The sequence below is a fragment of the Pinus tabuliformis genome, chromosome Q (genome assembly GCF_031772625.1).
Source record: "Pinus tabuliformis cultivar Carrire ecotype Pingquan chromosome Q, CPIR1, whole genome shotgun sequence".
Classification (NCBI taxonomy): domain Eukaryota; kingdom Viridiplantae; phylum Streptophyta; class Pinopsida; order Pinales; family Pinaceae; genus Pinus; species Pinus tabuliformis.
In genome coordinates, this window is record NC_142296.1 from 719,878,724 (window position 1) to 719,896,152 (window position 17,429).

The 17,429-nt window shown below is 33.5% G+C and overlaps 1 protein-coding gene across 1 annotated transcript; it reads left to right on the plus strand.

Annotated features, from left to right (window-relative positions):
* The first annotated feature begins 10,846 nt into the window (after positions 1–10,846).
* Positions 10,847–13,449, plus strand: LOC149221548 (uncharacterized). The gene is made up of 4 exons (XM_089387407.1): positions 10,847–11,156; positions 11,271–11,946; positions 12,135–12,403; positions 12,485–13,449. Exons 1-4 carry the CDS (start codon positions 10,847–10,849, stop codon positions 13,447–13,449), a joined length of 2,220 nt encoding a protein of 739 aa, XP_089243533.1.
* The last annotated feature ends 3,980 nt before the right edge of the window (positions 13,450–17,429 follow it).

Below are 17,429 nucleotides of genomic sequence, written 5' to 3' on the forward strand. Positions count from 1 at the left end.
TAGCTAGATGGTACATAAAATCTTCAATTATGGAATCATAGGTTATGCAAGAGAGATTAGCTTCCTTTCTGCAAGTAGATTTGATAGCTTGATGAGTGTTGCAAGATAATGTAGTTTCCTTTCTGCAAGTCATTTAGCTTTGGCCTTTTCATGAATTATTTCAATAGCATTTGCAAGTTGAAGTTAAAAGCATTTTACTTTTCATAGTTAGAAGTAGCTTCTAAATTGCATCTTCATTAGCTAGCTTTCATTCTAATTCAGTAGGAGGAATGGTCCTAGAGCACTATTGATCATATGCCCTAGTTAAGGGTGGCATGAATAGAATCCCATATTTTGTACATATAGCACTGTCACCTTGAAGTTTGTACAAACCCCGAGTTGATAAATAGAGTTGACGAGCCCTTGGTAGTTGCAGCACTCTTGGTGCAATACTATGGCTCACCACTAATAATGAAGTTTGGTTTTATTTTCATCTTCTAAGGTTTGGTTTCCTTCATAGGACTCTGAGTATCCTTGGGAATGACCATCTTAGGAGCCTTAGAGCCTTATTATACATTTTCTTTGTCTTCTTTTCATTTTTTGTTCACTTAAATATCTTGTCCTTGCATTTGCTATTTCCGCATTTAGTAATCATGTTTCATTTGTTGTAGGTTATATTGGTTAAATGATTGAAGTGAATTATTTTTTAGGTTTTTTATAGATTCACAAGTTTTATGCATCCCTAGAACAAATTTTCAAAGTCATATTCATCATTGAGGTACTTGGATTGGTTTACTAGTTCACAATTATGGAATTTCTAGAAGATTCCTATAGCAAAACAATAGTAAAAATTTGTTGAATTTTAGCACATGATAATAAAGTCATTTCAAGTTCATTATACTTGGATCAAAGTCTAAAAATATTCAACTTAATAAAAAAATTATTCCATAGAATTTCCACTTGATTAGCTTAGCCATTTGGTTACATAGATTGGCTTACTAGTTCATTTTTTTGAAATTTTTGGTTTTAGTAATAAATTTATGTTAAATTTTTGCATGTGTTAATGAGTTTATTTCAAGTTGATTCCACTTGGATTGAAGCCTGAAAACATCCAAATTAAGAAAAAAATTACCCCATAGCATTTTCACTTGATTAGCTTAGGCATTTGGGTTCTTAGATAAGCTTACTAGTTCATTGTTGTACAAGCACAAAAATATATTATTTATTTTATGCCATAATTAAAATCTAGTTTAAATTCAACTCATCCTTTCCTTTGCATTTTGATTTCCCATAATTAGCCTTTTAGCACTCCTTTAAATCATGATGTCTTTGTTAGTTGACTAATCACTTTGTGTGAAGGTAAGATCTATTGGTTCATAGGACAAGAATAGAATCATATTCTGTCACCAACACCATCTCTTTCAACACCTTCCTTCCACTTGTTCCTCCAAACTATCTGTGCACAAAATTTACATTATAGGGTTACAAGTGACCATTAGTTTTACTTTTTCCCTTGTGAAAGATGGGCTATTGAGTAGATATAAGCTTGGAAAGGTCCTCTAAACTCTATCCCAACCTTCCACCATTTTTCCCACCTTTAAATCACTTCTAGAGTCCTTACAATTCTTCTGGATGCAATCCTGTAGCATCCTGTAACATCCTATAACACTTTGCAGAATTGCCAAAAATCGGTTAGAACTGCTTATTAAGCCTATTTTTCATCTACCATCACGTTAAAACATCCCCTAAGCCTTGGAATCCAAATGTAAGAGACTAGAGACCCTTTGTGCATCATCCCTCCATCATTGTAGCTTTAAGTATGAAATTAGGGCTTATTGTTTTGATCATGAGCTAACTAGCATAGAAATTATTTTTATTGGTTTCTTTTGAGCACTTGATGTTTTCTGCAAATAGAATATACTCTATCTTGATTGCAATAGTATAAATTTGATTTCCTACAAGATAGATTAGAATCTCTAATTTCATGCAATTAGCTAGGGTTTGCTTTCCTTTTATTTATCTTCTGCAAAACAAGTTTGGATTTCTTTTCTAGCCTTTCTTTCCATGCAAGTATATTAGTGTTTCCTTGATGCAGTAGGGAAAGAAATGCTTCAATTGTCTATTTTCTTGCAAATTTAAGTTTTCGCAAAATGGTCTTTATACCTCTCAATTCACTTCATTGCATCATATCAACAAAGGAACGACACATTGCATGCTACACACATAGTGCCGACACCTCTTATGTTTGTACAAACTCTAGATTGATAGTTAAAGTTGTAGCCTTGGGAATTGCAACACTCTTTTCACAACACTGGGTTTCATCACCAGTACCTTTATTTTAATTCTTCTAGTTCTTTTCTTATGTGTGGTGCCATGACTCCATAATAAGACTTCAATTATCTCCGCCAATAAAATGATATAAAAAATAAATTTCAATACATCAATAAAAAAACTATATCTTAAATTTTGACATGTCATTCATATATATATATATATATATATATATATATATTACCATAGTGAATCATAAATGGTTGGATTAATTCAAGCAAGGTCCATGATCAAATCTTGTTGTTTCCACTATAACACCAAGAGTATATATGAGAATATAAAAGCTTGATACACTAGGAATTTATGACTTATAAAGAGTTAAGACTCCACTAAGGTTGGGGAGCTTCCTCCTTCATCCTTATCACAATGGCCAATTATGTCCCCGTCATATTTGAAATCAAGTGGAACGGATAACATCCCATTGTGCAATCATCCCACAAATACTCTGCTTAATGTATTGTGTTAACAAATAGATAAATATTTAGTTGAGGACTTATACTATGACCTAAAACTATTTTTTGATTGGTTAAGGGCTCATGATCCTAAAACATACATAGGAAAACAAATTAAAGGCCAAAACATTAAATTCATCTCGTAAGAGTGAAGTCTTCCCTTATTAACTACTAATGAGTTATTCGACACGACATAGTTTTACTTAAACAATAATGATGAATCAAAACGCATTCACTAATAACAATAAGTAACAATTATCCCATTACTAATTTTAAAAAATAAATTATAATAATTTTTTTTCCATTAAAGATACATAAATAAATAATTATTTAATATATTAAATTTTTATTTAAATTATATCATCTACCCACAAATATATAAATTTTATATTATTATTACAAAAAATTTACTATATTGGTAGGGAATAAATTCAATTCCCCTGCGACCCTTCTTTACGCAAAACAATCTTTGTATCTTTTGGGTTTTGGGTGAGAGTGAACGAATGTGTTAAATCAACAAAACCATTAATCATATGATTTTAGTGTTAAATTATTTTATTTAAAATATAAATAAAAGTAAAAATATATATATATTTATACTATTATTTAAAATAAAATATGGTGAATATTAAAATAAATTTTCTCATTGTACGAAAATATTAAAAATTTATATAAAAATATAATGACACTGACAATGAACCACACTGGTTGGTTCGAAATGCGTCGACAAAAATTTCTCCATGTAATTTTCGCCAATTTTTTTTTCAAAAAATATAATGACATTTAACTTATTTAAAATTCTGTAGAGAATAAATTCAATTACCCTAGAACACTTCTTTCCACAAAACAATCCTAATATCTTTTGAGTGAGAGTGAACGAATGTGTTAAATCAACAAAACCATTAATCATGTGATTTTAGTTTTAATTTTTTTTATTTACACAAAACAATCCTTGTATCTTTTGGGTGAGAGTGAACGAATGTTTTAAATCAACGAAACGATTAATCACGTGATTTTAGTTTTAATTTTTTTTATTTAAAATATAAATAAAAGTAAAAAATTATATATTTATACTATTATTTAAAATAAAATATGGTGAATATTAAAATAAATGTATGAAAATACAAAAGATATTTATATAAAAATATAATGACATTTAACTTATTTAAAATTCATTTGCTTAAGAAGTGTTTAAACTTTAGAACAAAAATAAATTTGAAAAGGAAAGAAAAATCATAATTATATTTGGTTATGTTTAAATTACAATTATAGTAACTATATATAAGAATTAATTTATAAAAGTTGACAATTTTGAATGATCCAAAATTAAATTAATTTTGGGTAGGATTATATTTTCATTATGTCTAATATATCATTCCAACTGGAGTGAGTAATTGAACTGGTGAATTCACATCAAGGAGTGTTTTAATAGAGCACCCAATCACCGCCTATCCAAGGTCTCATGGACAAAATAACTCTATGTTAAAGTAAATTGCTTTTATTAATTAATAGTTCAAAATCAAAAAACAAGTTAATCAATAATCCTCACTTTCGTTATCCGTGAGTAATTAAATTATAAAGCATTTTTCCACCTAAATAATAATGACATTTCTTTCGATTATTACTTTCAATACATCATATGTTATCGCATTTTAAATTTTCAAAATAATTATACCCAAGAAATTTATCAATATAACTAGAATTATGCGTGTGGTTCTTGTTTTAAAATATTACAATAAGGATATTTTAAAAATCAACAACAATCGTGAAAAGGTTGGAAACTACATCAATTATATGTTAAGTTTCTTTTTTTGAATGAGGAACTAAAAGACGAAGTATACCATGTTTAGCAAGAACGGTTTGTTAAAAAGGCTTAAGGGAACCTTGTTTGCTGCAAATTAAAGAAAGCTTTATATGGATTAAAATAGGCACCAAGATATTTCATTAGGAGAATTTCAAGTTCTAAAATGGGCTTTATAAGGAAAATAATAAAATAAGAGTTATGAGCTTTTAATGAAAAAGAAAGGAAACTACTTTTTGTTGTATTTTCAACTTATCTCCTTGTAGGTTTACTCAAATTTTGAGTGTAGGCAACCATTGGATGTGGAATTAAACACCACATCCAACGAGTACACGCTCTGCATACTTTTGAGTAAGTCCACATCGAAAATGAATGAAAATACATGGAAAAGTGTGTTCAATGTACATTTTTCATGTATTTTCAATTTATTTTTTATGTGGGTATACTCAAAAGTATATAGAGAGGGTAGTTGTTAGATGTGGAATTTAATTTTGCATCCAATGGGTGTTTACACTTGAAATTTGATAAACTTATAGGAGTTGAGTCGAGAATACAAATAAAAAAATAGTTTATTTCTTTTCCCTCCAAAATATTTACTTGAGGGGATGACATCATCATCTTGAATGATATTAGTTTTCTTAAAGTTAATTTTGTTTGTATACTTTTTGTTTTTAGGCTCACTTTAGACCTAAAAATTCTCCCAATAGTATGTGAAGATCAATTCTTTGTTTCTTCAGATAGGTTTTATGAAAAGAAAGAGTGACATTAATTTGTATATTAAGTTATATCAAAAGGGGCATGTTAGTATGATTTCCATATACGTTGATGATCTTATTATAATAGGAAATGCTTCTAAGTTTATTGATGAACTTAAAAGACAATTTTCACATGAGTTTGAAATGAAAGACCTTAGGGAATTGAAGTATTTCTTAGATCTTGAGATATGGAGAGAAGGTGGACATGCAATGGTTATAAAGTGTAAATATGTTATAGAGCTACTCATAAGATTCAAATTAATGGATTGTTTCATAGAAATATCAATACCTTTAGAACATAATGCCAAACTCTACAGTGATGATGAGACAACAAAGATGAATGGTACATGGTATCTTCAAAAAGTACATTGTATAAGATACATTGTATCACTGGTACCTTTATTTTAATTCTTCTAGTTCTTTTCGTATGTGTGGGGCCATGAATCCATAATAAGACTTCAATTATCTCCGCCAATCAAATGATATAAAAAATAAATTTTAATACATCAATAAAAAAAACTATATCTTAAATTTAGGTATGTCATTCATTCATTCATATATATATATATATATATATATTACCATAGTGAATCATAAAAGGTTGGATCAATTCAAGGAAGACCCATGATCAAATCTTGTTGTTGCCACTATAACACCAACAGTATATATGAGAATACAGAAGCTTGGTACACTAGGAATTTATGAATTATAAAGAGCTAAGACTCCACTAAGTTCGGGGAGCTTAATCCTTCATCCTTATCACAATGGCCAATTATGTCCTTGTCAGATTTGAAATCAAGTGGAACAGATAACATCCCATGGTGCAATCATCCCACAAATAGTCTGCTTAATGTATTGTGTTAACAAATAGATAAATATTTAGTTGATGACTTATACTATGACCTAAAACTAGTTTTTGATTGGTTAAGGGCTCATGTTCCTCAAACATACATAAAGAAACAAATTAAAGGCCAAAACATTGAATTCATCTAGTAAAGTGAAGTCTTCCCTTACGGACTACTAATAAGTTATTCCACATGGCATAATTTTACTTAAACAATAATGATGAATCAAAACACATTCACTAATAACAATAAGTAACAATTATCCCATTACTGATTTTGACAAATAAATTTTGATAATTTTTCTTCCATTAAAAATAAATAAATAATTATTTAATATATTAATTTTTTATTTAAATTATATCATCTACCCACAAATATATACATTTTATATTATTATTACAAAAATTTTACTATATTTATAAGGAATTAATTCAATTCCTCTGCCCTCCTTTACACAAAACAATCCTTATATCTTTTGGGTGAGAGTGAACGAATGTCTTAAATCAACAAAACAATTAATCATGTGATTTTAGTTTTAAATTTTTTTATTTACACAAAACAATCCTTATATCTTTTGGGTGAGAGTGAACGAATGTGTTAAATCAACAAATCCATTAATTTATTTTTTTAAATATAAATATAAATATAAATATATAAATAAATATATATATATGGTAAAAAATACTAAAAATTTATATAAAAATATTATGACATTTAACTTATTTAAAATTCTGTAGGGAATAAATTCAATTCCCCTACCACCCTTCTTTACACAAAACAATCCTACTATTATTTAAAAGGTGAAAAATACTAAAAGTTTATATAAAAATATAATGACATTTAACTTATTTAAAATTCTGTAGGGAATAAATACAATTCCCCTACAACCCTTCTTTACACAAAACAATCCTAATATCTTTTGGGTGAGAGTGAACGAATGTGTTAAATCAACAAAACCATTAATCATGTGATTTTAGTTTAAATTTTTTTTTTTCACACAAAACAATCCTTATATCTTTTGGGTGAGAGTGAACGAATGTGTTAAATCAACAAAACCATTAATCATGTGATTTTAGTTTTAAATTTTTTTATTTAAAATATAAATAAAAGTAAAAAATATAGGTTTAGACTATTATTTAAAATAAAATATGGTGAATATTAAAATAAATCTTCTCATGGTATGAAAATACAACAAAAAAGTTATATAAAAATATAATGATATTTAACTTATTTAAAATTCATTTGCTTAAGAAGTGTTTAAACTTTAGAATAACAATAAATATGAAAAGGAAAGAAAAATTATAATTATATTGGGTTATGTTTAAATTACAATTAATATTAATTATATATAAGAATTAATTTATAAAAATTGACAATTTTGGATAACATAAAATTAAATTAATTTTGAGTAGGATTATATTTTTATCATGCTCAACATATCATTCTAATTAGAATGAGGAATTGAACCGATGACTTCATATTAAGGAGTGTCTTAATAGAGCACCCTATCACCGTCTATCCAAGGTCCCATGGACGAAATAATTCTATGTTAAATTAAATTGCTTTTATTAATTAATAGTTCAAAAAAAAAAAAAAAAGTTAATCAATAATCCTCACTTTCGTTATCCATGAGTAATGAAATTATAAAGCATTTTTCCGCCTAAATAATAATGACATTTCTTCCGATTATTACTTTCAATACATCATAAATTATCGCATTTTAAATTTTCAAAATGCAAATTATACCTAAGAAATTTATCAATATAACTATAATTATGCGTGTGGTTCTTGTTTTAAAAGATTGCAATAAGGATATTTTAAAAATCAATAACAATCATGAAATGGTTGGAAACTACATCAATTATATGTTAAGTCTGCTTTTTTGAATGAGGAACTAAAAGACGAAGTATACCATGTTTAGTAAGAATGGTTTCTTAAATAGGCTTAAGGGAACTTTTTTTGCTACAAATTAAAGAAAGCTTTATATGGATTAAAATAGGCACCAATATATTTCATTAGGAGAATTTTGAGGTCTAAAATGGGCCTTATAAGGAAAATAATAAAATAAGAGTTATGAATTTTTAATGCAAAAGAAAGGAAACTATTTTTTAATTGTATTTTCAACTTATCTCCTTGTAAGTTTGCTCAAATTTTGAGTGTAGGCACCCATTGGATGTGGAATTAAACACCACGTCCAACGAGTACCCACTCTGCATACTTTTGAGTAAATCCACATCGAAAATGAATGAAAATACATGGAAAAGTGTGTTCAATGTGCATTTTTCATGTATGTTCAATTTATTTTTTATGTGGGTCTACTCAAAAGTATGTAGAGAGTGTAGTTGTTGGATGTGGAATTTAATTTTGTGCCCAATGCGTGTCTACACTTGAAATTTGATAAACTTATAGGAGTTAAGTCGAGAATACAAAAAAAAATAGTTTTCTTCTTTTCCCTCCAAAATATTTGCTTGAGGGAATGACATCATCATCTCGAATGATATTGGTTCTCTTAAAGTTAATTTTGTTTGTATACTTTTTTTTTAGGCTCAATTTAGACCTAAAAATTCTCCCAATAGTATGTGAAGATAATTCTTTGTTTCTTCAAATAGGTTTTATGAAAAGAAAGAGTGACACTAATTTGTATATTAAGTTAGATCAAAAGGGGCATGTTAGTATGATTTCCCTATATGTTAATGATCTTATTATAATAGGAAATGCTTCTAAGTTTATTGATGAACTTAAAAGACATTTTTCACGTGAGTTTGAAATGAAAGACCTTGGGGAATTGAAGTATTTCTTAGATCTTGAGATATGGAGAGAAGGTGGCCAGGCAATGGTTACAAAATATAAATATGCTTATGGAGCTACTCATAAGATTCAAATTAATGGACTTTTGCATGGAAATATCAATACCTTCAGAACATAATGCCAAACTCTACAGTGATGATGAGACAAGAAAGATGAATGGTACATTGTATCTTCAAAAAGTACATTGTATATGGTACATTGTATCATGAGTACCTTTATTTTAATTCTTCTAGTTCTTTTCGTATGTGTGGGGCCATGACTCCATAATAAGACTTCAATTATCTCCGCCAATAAAATGATATAAAAAATAAATTTTAATACATCAATAAAAAAACTATATCTTATATTTTGGTATGTCATTATATATATATTACCATAGTGAATCATAAATGGTTGGATTAATTCAAGCAAGGCCCATGATCAAATCTTGTTGTTGCCACTATAACACCAAGAGTATATATGAGAATACAGAAGCTTGATACACTAGGAATTTATGACTTATAAAGAGTTAAGGTTCCACTATGGTCGTGGAGCTTACTCCTTCATCCTTATCACAATGGCCAATTATGTCCCCGTCAGATTTGAAATCAAGTGGAATGGATAACATCCCATTGTGCAATCATCCCACAAATAGTCTGCTTAATGTATTGTGTTAACAAATAGATAAATATTTAGTTGAGGACTTATTTTATGACCTAAAACTATTTTTTGATTGGTTAAGGGCTCATGTTCCTCAAACATACATTGGGAAACAAATTAAAGGCCAAAACATTGAATTCATCTAGTAAGAGTGAAGTCTTCCCTTAGGGACTACTAATGAGCTATTCGACACAACATAGCTTTACTTAAACAATAATGATGAATCAAAACACATTCACTAATAACAATAAGTAACAATAAGTAACAAATAAATTATAATAATTTTTCTTCCATTAAAAATAAATAAATAATTATTTAATATATTAAATTTTTATTTAAATTATATCATCTACCCACAAATATATAAATTTTATATTATTATTACAAAAATTTTACTATATTTGTAGGGAATAAATTCAATTCGCCTGCAACCCTTCTTTACACAAAAAAATCCTTATATCTTTTGGGTGAGAGTGAACGAATGAGTTAAATCAACCAAACAATTAATCATGTCATTTTAGTTTTAAATTTTTTTATTTACACAAAACAATCCTTATATCTATTGGGTGAGAGTGAACGAATGTGTTAAATCAACAAAACCATAATCATGTGATTTTAGTTTTAAATTTTTTATTTAAAATATAAATGAAAGTAAAAATATATATATTTATATTATTATTTAAAATAAAAGTAAAATATCGTAAATATTAAAATAAATATTTTTATTGTATGAAAAATACTAAAAATTTATCTAAAAATATAATGACATTTAACTTATTTAAAACACTCTCGGAAATAAATTCAATTCCCCTACAACCCTTCTTTACACAAAACAATCCTAATATCTTTTGGGTGAGAGTGAATGAATGTGTTAAATCAGGAAAACAATTAATCATGTGATTTTAGTTTTAATTTTTTTTATTTACACAAAACAATCCTTATATCTTTTGGGTGAAGTGAACGAATGTTTTAAATCAACCAAACCATTAATAATGTGATTTTAGTTTTAAATATTTTTATTTAAAATATATATAAAAGTAAAAAATATATATTTTAAATATGGTGAATATTAAAATAAATCTTCTCATTGTATGAAAATACAAAAAAAGTTGAATTTGGCTTTCTTTTTTCGCCTGCGGACTTCAGAGCTCGGCCCGCAGCTAGGGTTCTGACCCCGCCGCCCTGTGCTGGCTGCTGCGCCTCAGCGCACAGCTCCCCCCCTCCCTCTGCAATCAGATGGAGGCCCCTGAGGGCCCTTCTCCCCCCCCGGATCCGCCCCCTGAAGTTTCAGCTTTCAAGAATCTGATAGCGAACGGATCTCTTCGGCAACCTTCACTGACCCAGCAAAAATTCATTAAAAAGTTGGAATCGATCCCTTCAGTTGCCCTGCCAGAGGAGGATACCTGCAAAGCCGCTCTGAATCTGTCTGAAAAAGGCCTCATTGGCCAGTTTACAGGCCTATGGCCCTCTCCCAAATCTGTGGAGGATTGGACCCAAAGAAACTGGCAACCTCTCATAAAAAATGGAGTGAAGAGTTACTTCGTGGGCAAAGGGTACTTCGTCTTTGTCTTTGAATGCTCAGAAGACAGAAGCCTAATATTCAGAAACGGCCCCTACTTCATGGGGCCGCAGGGACTCTATCTAAATTAATGGAATCCAGATTTTGATCCCACTCAAGATGTTCCATCCGCGGTTCCGGTGTGGGTTAGACTTCCCCATCTGCCCCTTCACTGCTGGAACCAAAAGTCGTTCCAGACCATTGGGAACGCTCTAGGCAAGTATATAGATCAGGCAGTAAGAAGAGATCAATACTCCTGTGCGCGCATCTGCGTCGAAGTGGATCTCGAAGAAGGATTGCCGGAAGCGATCAAGCTCACGGTGGCAGGATGGTCTCACATTCAAGAGCTTGATTACGAACAGCTCCCATTTAAATGCAGACACTGTCATGGCTATGGCCACTTCGCCAAGAACTGTAAGAAGAAAGCAGAGGAACAGGATGAGAAACAGAATGGAGAACAATGGACATTAGTCCAAAGATCAGTCCAAGCAAAGAAAAACTCAGGAAAAAGCGCTCCAACAAGTGACAGGAACAATGATACCCCAGCTCAGGAAACGGGAGACAACGAAAAAGGATCTGAGGAGGCGCAACCAGATCTGCCGACCAAAGCTCAGGCTAATGAGAATCCTGAGGTAACCCCATCAAAAAGCAAAGAGGCAAGAGGTGAAATCCACATTGAAGCCAACCAAGGCAGCCATTCAAGTCCCACGTATGCTGACATGGCGAAGAAAAAGCCAGCAATAAGCTCTGAGTCTTCAGAAGAAGAACTCTATGAGAGGCCTTTAAAAAGACCAGGAAGGAAATCCCGTAAAGAAAAAAGAGAAGAAGAAGCAGAAAGGTTCAAAACCCAAGGGAGCCAATCCACGATAGAAATGACAATCGGGAGAAGTAACAGGCCCAGGACTTCCAAGGGCGGTTCCACCCCAAGCATAGGTAAATAATGAAATTAGTCTCTTGGAATTGCAGAGGATTGGGGAGCCCCGCAAAAGTCGAAGCAGTAAAAGACCTTCTAAAATCGGAACCTGCAGATATCCTCATGCTCCAAGAGACTAAGATAGCAGGACAAGCCCTGCTAGAAACCGGAAACTCAAAATGGAAGAAGAACTCAGGCATAGCTGTCAGCGCTCGGGGATCCTCGGGAGGCCTGGCAACGCTCTGGAATGGAGACCTATTCCAGCTGATTAGCACTCATGAGACCTTGCACTGGATCTACACAGAACTCACCCACACTTCAAGTAAGTTAACTATCTCTTTGGTCAATCTTTATGTTCCAGTTAACTATTCAGAAAAAAGAGACTGTTGGAAGTCTTTGGCAGATTTCCTCGAACAGGAAGCCCCTAACAACATCATCCTCGCGGGTGATCTCAATATTGTCCTGAAAGCCAAAGAAAAAAGAGGAGGCACTGATCACAAGGACCCTATGGTGGGCGTAGTGGAGGAAATCGCTCAGACTTGGGATCTTCATGACATTAATCCAATACACGGTTTATATACCTGGTCAAATAATAGATCTGGAGCAGACCACATCTCTGCCCGGCTTGATCGTTTTCTAGTACAATCTCTCCTCATGAACAAGAAAATCATATCATCAAAAATCCTGCCCAAATTGTCCTCGGATCACAAGCCAGTTCAGCTCTGCCTAGAAGACGAAGAAGACTTGGGCCCCATCCCCTTTCGATTCTCTCCTCAGTGGATTGAAAGAGAAGGCTTTATGGACACGGTGAAAATATCCTGGAACACCCCCATTGCAGGATCCCCAAGCTTTGTTTGGGAGCAAAAACTGAAGCTCACTAAAAAAGCTTTGAAAGAATGGATCAAGAAGCCAGCGCCCAATCCCACCTCTCTAAGAGTTGCAGCTGTCCAGGCCCTGCATTCCCTGCAAAATAATATGGAAAACAAAATTATTAATGAAAACCTCTTGGAAAAGGAAATTAGAGCGCAGAGAGCAGCCTATAAATCTTTCAGAAACGAGGAAGAATATTGGAGACTAAAATCAAGGAGCCTGTGGCTAAAAGGAGGGGACCGCAACACCTCCTTTTTCCACCGGCAGTACAGGGCAAGATTGTCTAGGAATCACATAACAGAAATAAAGACCATGACGGGCCAAATCTGCAAGGGCAATCAACAAGTTAAAGAAGCTGCAGAACAACACTTTCAGAATCTCTTCAGCTCGGATGACCAAGGTGAAGAAATGGAGGAAGCAAAATTTCTCAATCACATACCCTCCTTAATTTCGCCTGAGGACAATGCAGAGTTATGTAAACCTGTCACAGAGGAATAAATTATCAAAACCATCTGGTCCATGGACTCTGACAAGGCCCCCGGACCGGATGGCTTTTCCATTCACTTCTACAAAGTCTGCTGGGACATAATAAAATATGACCTCCAAAGGATGGTAAGGGGATTCATGTCAAAAGCCAAAGTAGGTGGTAGTACCAATTCAACCTACTTAGCTCTGATCCCCAAGGAATCTAACCCGGAAACTTTTGCCAGATTCAGGCCAATTTCCTTATGTAATGCTTCCTATAAGATCTTGGCAAAGTTGATGGCCAATAGAATGAAGCCCTTGCTCCCTAGAATCATCTCAACATCACAAGGAGGTTTTGTGAAGGGTAGACACATCCTCGACAACGTCATCCAAGTTCAAGAGACCATCCACTCAAGCCAACAGAGAAAGGAGAAAGGCATGTTAATAAAGCTAGATATGGCAAACGCGTTCGACAGAGTTAACAAAGAATTTCTCAGCAAAGTCTTGCTGTCCTTTGGCTTCTCCATTCAGTTTGTTAATCTTCTAAAAGCCTGCATGAACAATCCTTGGATAGCTCCTCTCATAAATGGTAGACCTGCAAACTTCTTTAAAGCGAAGAGAGGCATCAGACAGGGATGCCCTCTCTCTCCCTATCTTTACATCATAATGGCAGAAGCACTGAGCAGAAAACTCGAAGATGAAAGACTGTCAGGCTCCATCCCGGGCCTCAAAATCACCAGTAGATTAAGCCCCATAAACCATGCTTTATTTGCAGATGATTCGATTCTTCTGGGGGGTGCCTCAATCAGAATTGCAAAAGCCTGTGGCAAGGTCATTAGGAGCTACTGCAAAGTCTCAGGAGCATTGGTAAATGAAAGCAAAAGTGAAGTCTACAGCTGGAATACAAACCACCAGGAACTCATTAACATAGCCAACACTCTTGGATTTAAAGGGCATTCTCAATGGGAGAGCATCAGATATCTCGGCCTCCCTATAATCTCAGGAATGAACAAAAGATCGCTGTGGAGTGACATAATCTGCAAATTCAAAGCCAAAATCTCGAAATGGGGAGGCCATTGGCTGACAAAAGGAGGTAAGGTTGTTTTAATCAAATCACAGCTCTCCTCTTTAATAATTTACCAAGCTGCATTTCTGCTTGCTCCCAGAAATATCATGGACCAAATCTCTTCTCTTCTTAGGAATTTCCTCTGGCAAGGGGGCAGGGGCAACGACAAGAAACTGCACCTGGTCAACTGGGAAACAGTCAAGAAGCCTCTCGATGAAGGAGGTCTCCAAATCAAAGATCCCTCCCTGGTTAATCTTGCTCTAGGCAGTAAGATCCTGTGGAAATTGTATAAAGAGCCAAGTCACCCTGTCAGCGCCACTCTTCGCTCAAAATACACTACCAGCGGTGAGCTAAGAAACCTTCGACTGGACCACACAGCCAACAGCACTCTTTTGTGGAAACTCTGTCTCAAGAGCAGAAAAATTTTCAATAGTAAAATCTACAGAATACCGGGGAATGGCAAGAAAACCAGCATCTGGAATGATAGGATAATGGGGCGAGATGCCATAAAGGATAACGAAGAAATCGCAGGCTTAATAGAGTGGTTAACCTCTTCCGGGAAGACAAGTCTCTACGACATATCTGAATGGGACCAGCAAGGTGATTGGACAGGTTGGGCAATCCCTGCACCACCAGCCCATCTACTGCATCAACTGAACATCTTCATGGAGCAACTCGAAGAGATCGCCCCGATCCACAGAGCAATGATAGATCGATGGGGCTGGGGCCATTCTGGCGATTACTCTGCTGCGGAAGGATACAAAGCATATCAAATAAAAGGAAACAGCAAGCACACTCCAGCGCTTTGGAAAAACATATGGGCTCCCACTGCGCTTCCGAAAATCAATTTTTTTGTCTGGACCCTGATCCATAATAAGATCCTAACAGGTGATAACCTTGCAAAAAGAAGTTTTGTCGGCCCTCATTGGTGCGCCCTCTGTAGAAGCCACGCCGAGACTGTGCAACACCTTTTTATCGACTGTCAATTTGCAAAGGCAGTTTGGGAACATACGCTGCAAGATCTACATATAACCTCCCCGGCTCACATAACAATTCCGGATCTCTTTTCTGAATGGAGCCGCAGGTACCCTCGACACATACAGCAAAAATCGATTTGGAATAAAATTTGGAATGCGCTGCCCAAGTTCGTCTGCTGGAAAATCTGGTTGGCCCGCAATCAGAAGGTTTTCAAGGAACATCAGTTAACTTCTTTGCAGGTAGCAGCCAAGGCTAGATCGCTTCTCCTAGAGACGGTGCAGCAACAGTACTATAAAGAAGATGAAACTCTACAACAGGTTGAGAAGAGTTGGATTGGAAAGCTTACATTGCAAAACAGGAAAACTCTCTTTGCACCTAATCTAGAGCACCCAACCTGGAAGAAAAGAGATGCAGATGACACATTCCAGAAGTGGTGGAGAGCTCAAAACATTCACACAATATTCTTTGACGGGGCTTCTAAAGGTAACCCTGGCCCCTCGGGCGCCGGTGGGATCATCTTCTCTCCTGAAGGGCGCTCCAGAGATTTTTTCTACTGGGGCCTCGGCGTGAAGACCAACAATCAAGCAGAACTTCTCAGCCTCCTTAAAGCCTGCCAAATTGCCAGAGCAAAAGGGGTCAAGGATATCCAGATCTTTGGAGACTCGGAGATTCTAATAAAGAAGTTGAGGGATGGAGAGTTATTCCGAAATGTAGGCCTCAACAGAACTCTGGAAAGACTAAAAAGAACTCTTTCATACTTTACAACCACCAAATTATATCATATTCTCAGAACTTCCAACAGTGAAGCGGACTTGATGGCTAACAAAGGAAGCGCACTGGTCAGAGGGCGGCTCTTCATCAATGAGGACAGCTTCATAGAAACTCCTCCATAATAGATTGTTTCAGCAGCTGTATTAGAAGCACAAGCAAGTTGTAAGCAGGGCTGCCTCGGCAAAGCCCCTCTCCTTTTCCACCAGATTCAATAAAATTCCATAACCGTTTCAGTTAAAAAAAAAGAAAATACAAAAAAAGTTATATAAAAATATAAAGAAATTTAATTTATTTAGAATTCATTTGCTTAAGAAGTGTTTAAAAATTTGAATAACAATAAATTTGAAAAGGGAAGAAAAAATCATAATTATATTTGGTTATGTTTAAATTACAATTGATATTAACTATATATAAGAATTAATTTGTAAAAATTGACCATTTTGGATAACATAAAATTAAATTAATTTTGGGTAGGATTATATTTTCATTATGCCAAATATATCATTCTAATTAGAGTGAGCAATTGAACTGGTGGCTTCACATCAAGGAGTGTCTTAATAGAGAACCCGATCACCGTCTATCCAAGGTCCCGTGGACAAAATAATTCTATGTTAATGTAAATCGTTGTTATTAATTAATAGTTCAAAAAAAAAGAAAAAGTCAATAAATAGTCCTCACTTTCGTTATCCATGAGTACTTAAATTATAAATCATTTTTCCGCCTAAATAATAAGGACATTTCTTCCGATTATTACTTTCAATACATCATAAGTTGTCGCATTTTAAATTTTCAAAATGCAAATTATACCTAAGAAATTTATCAATATAACTATAATTATGTGTGTGGTTCTTGTTTTAAAAGATTGCAATAAGGATATTTTAAAAATCAACAACAATCGTGGAATGGTTGGAAACTACATCAATTATATGTTAAGTCTGCTTTTTTGAATGAGGAACTAAAAGATGAAGTATACCATGTTTAGCAAGAACGGTTCGTTAAAAAGGCTTAAGGGAACCTTGTTTGCTGCAAATTAAAGAAAGCTTTATATGGATTAAAATAGGCACCAAGATATTTCATTAGGAGAATTTTGAGGTCTAAAATGGGCCTTATAAGAAAAATAATAAAATAAGAGTTATGATCTTTTAATGAAAAAGAAAGGAAACTACTTTTTTATTGTATTTTCAACTTATCTCCTTGT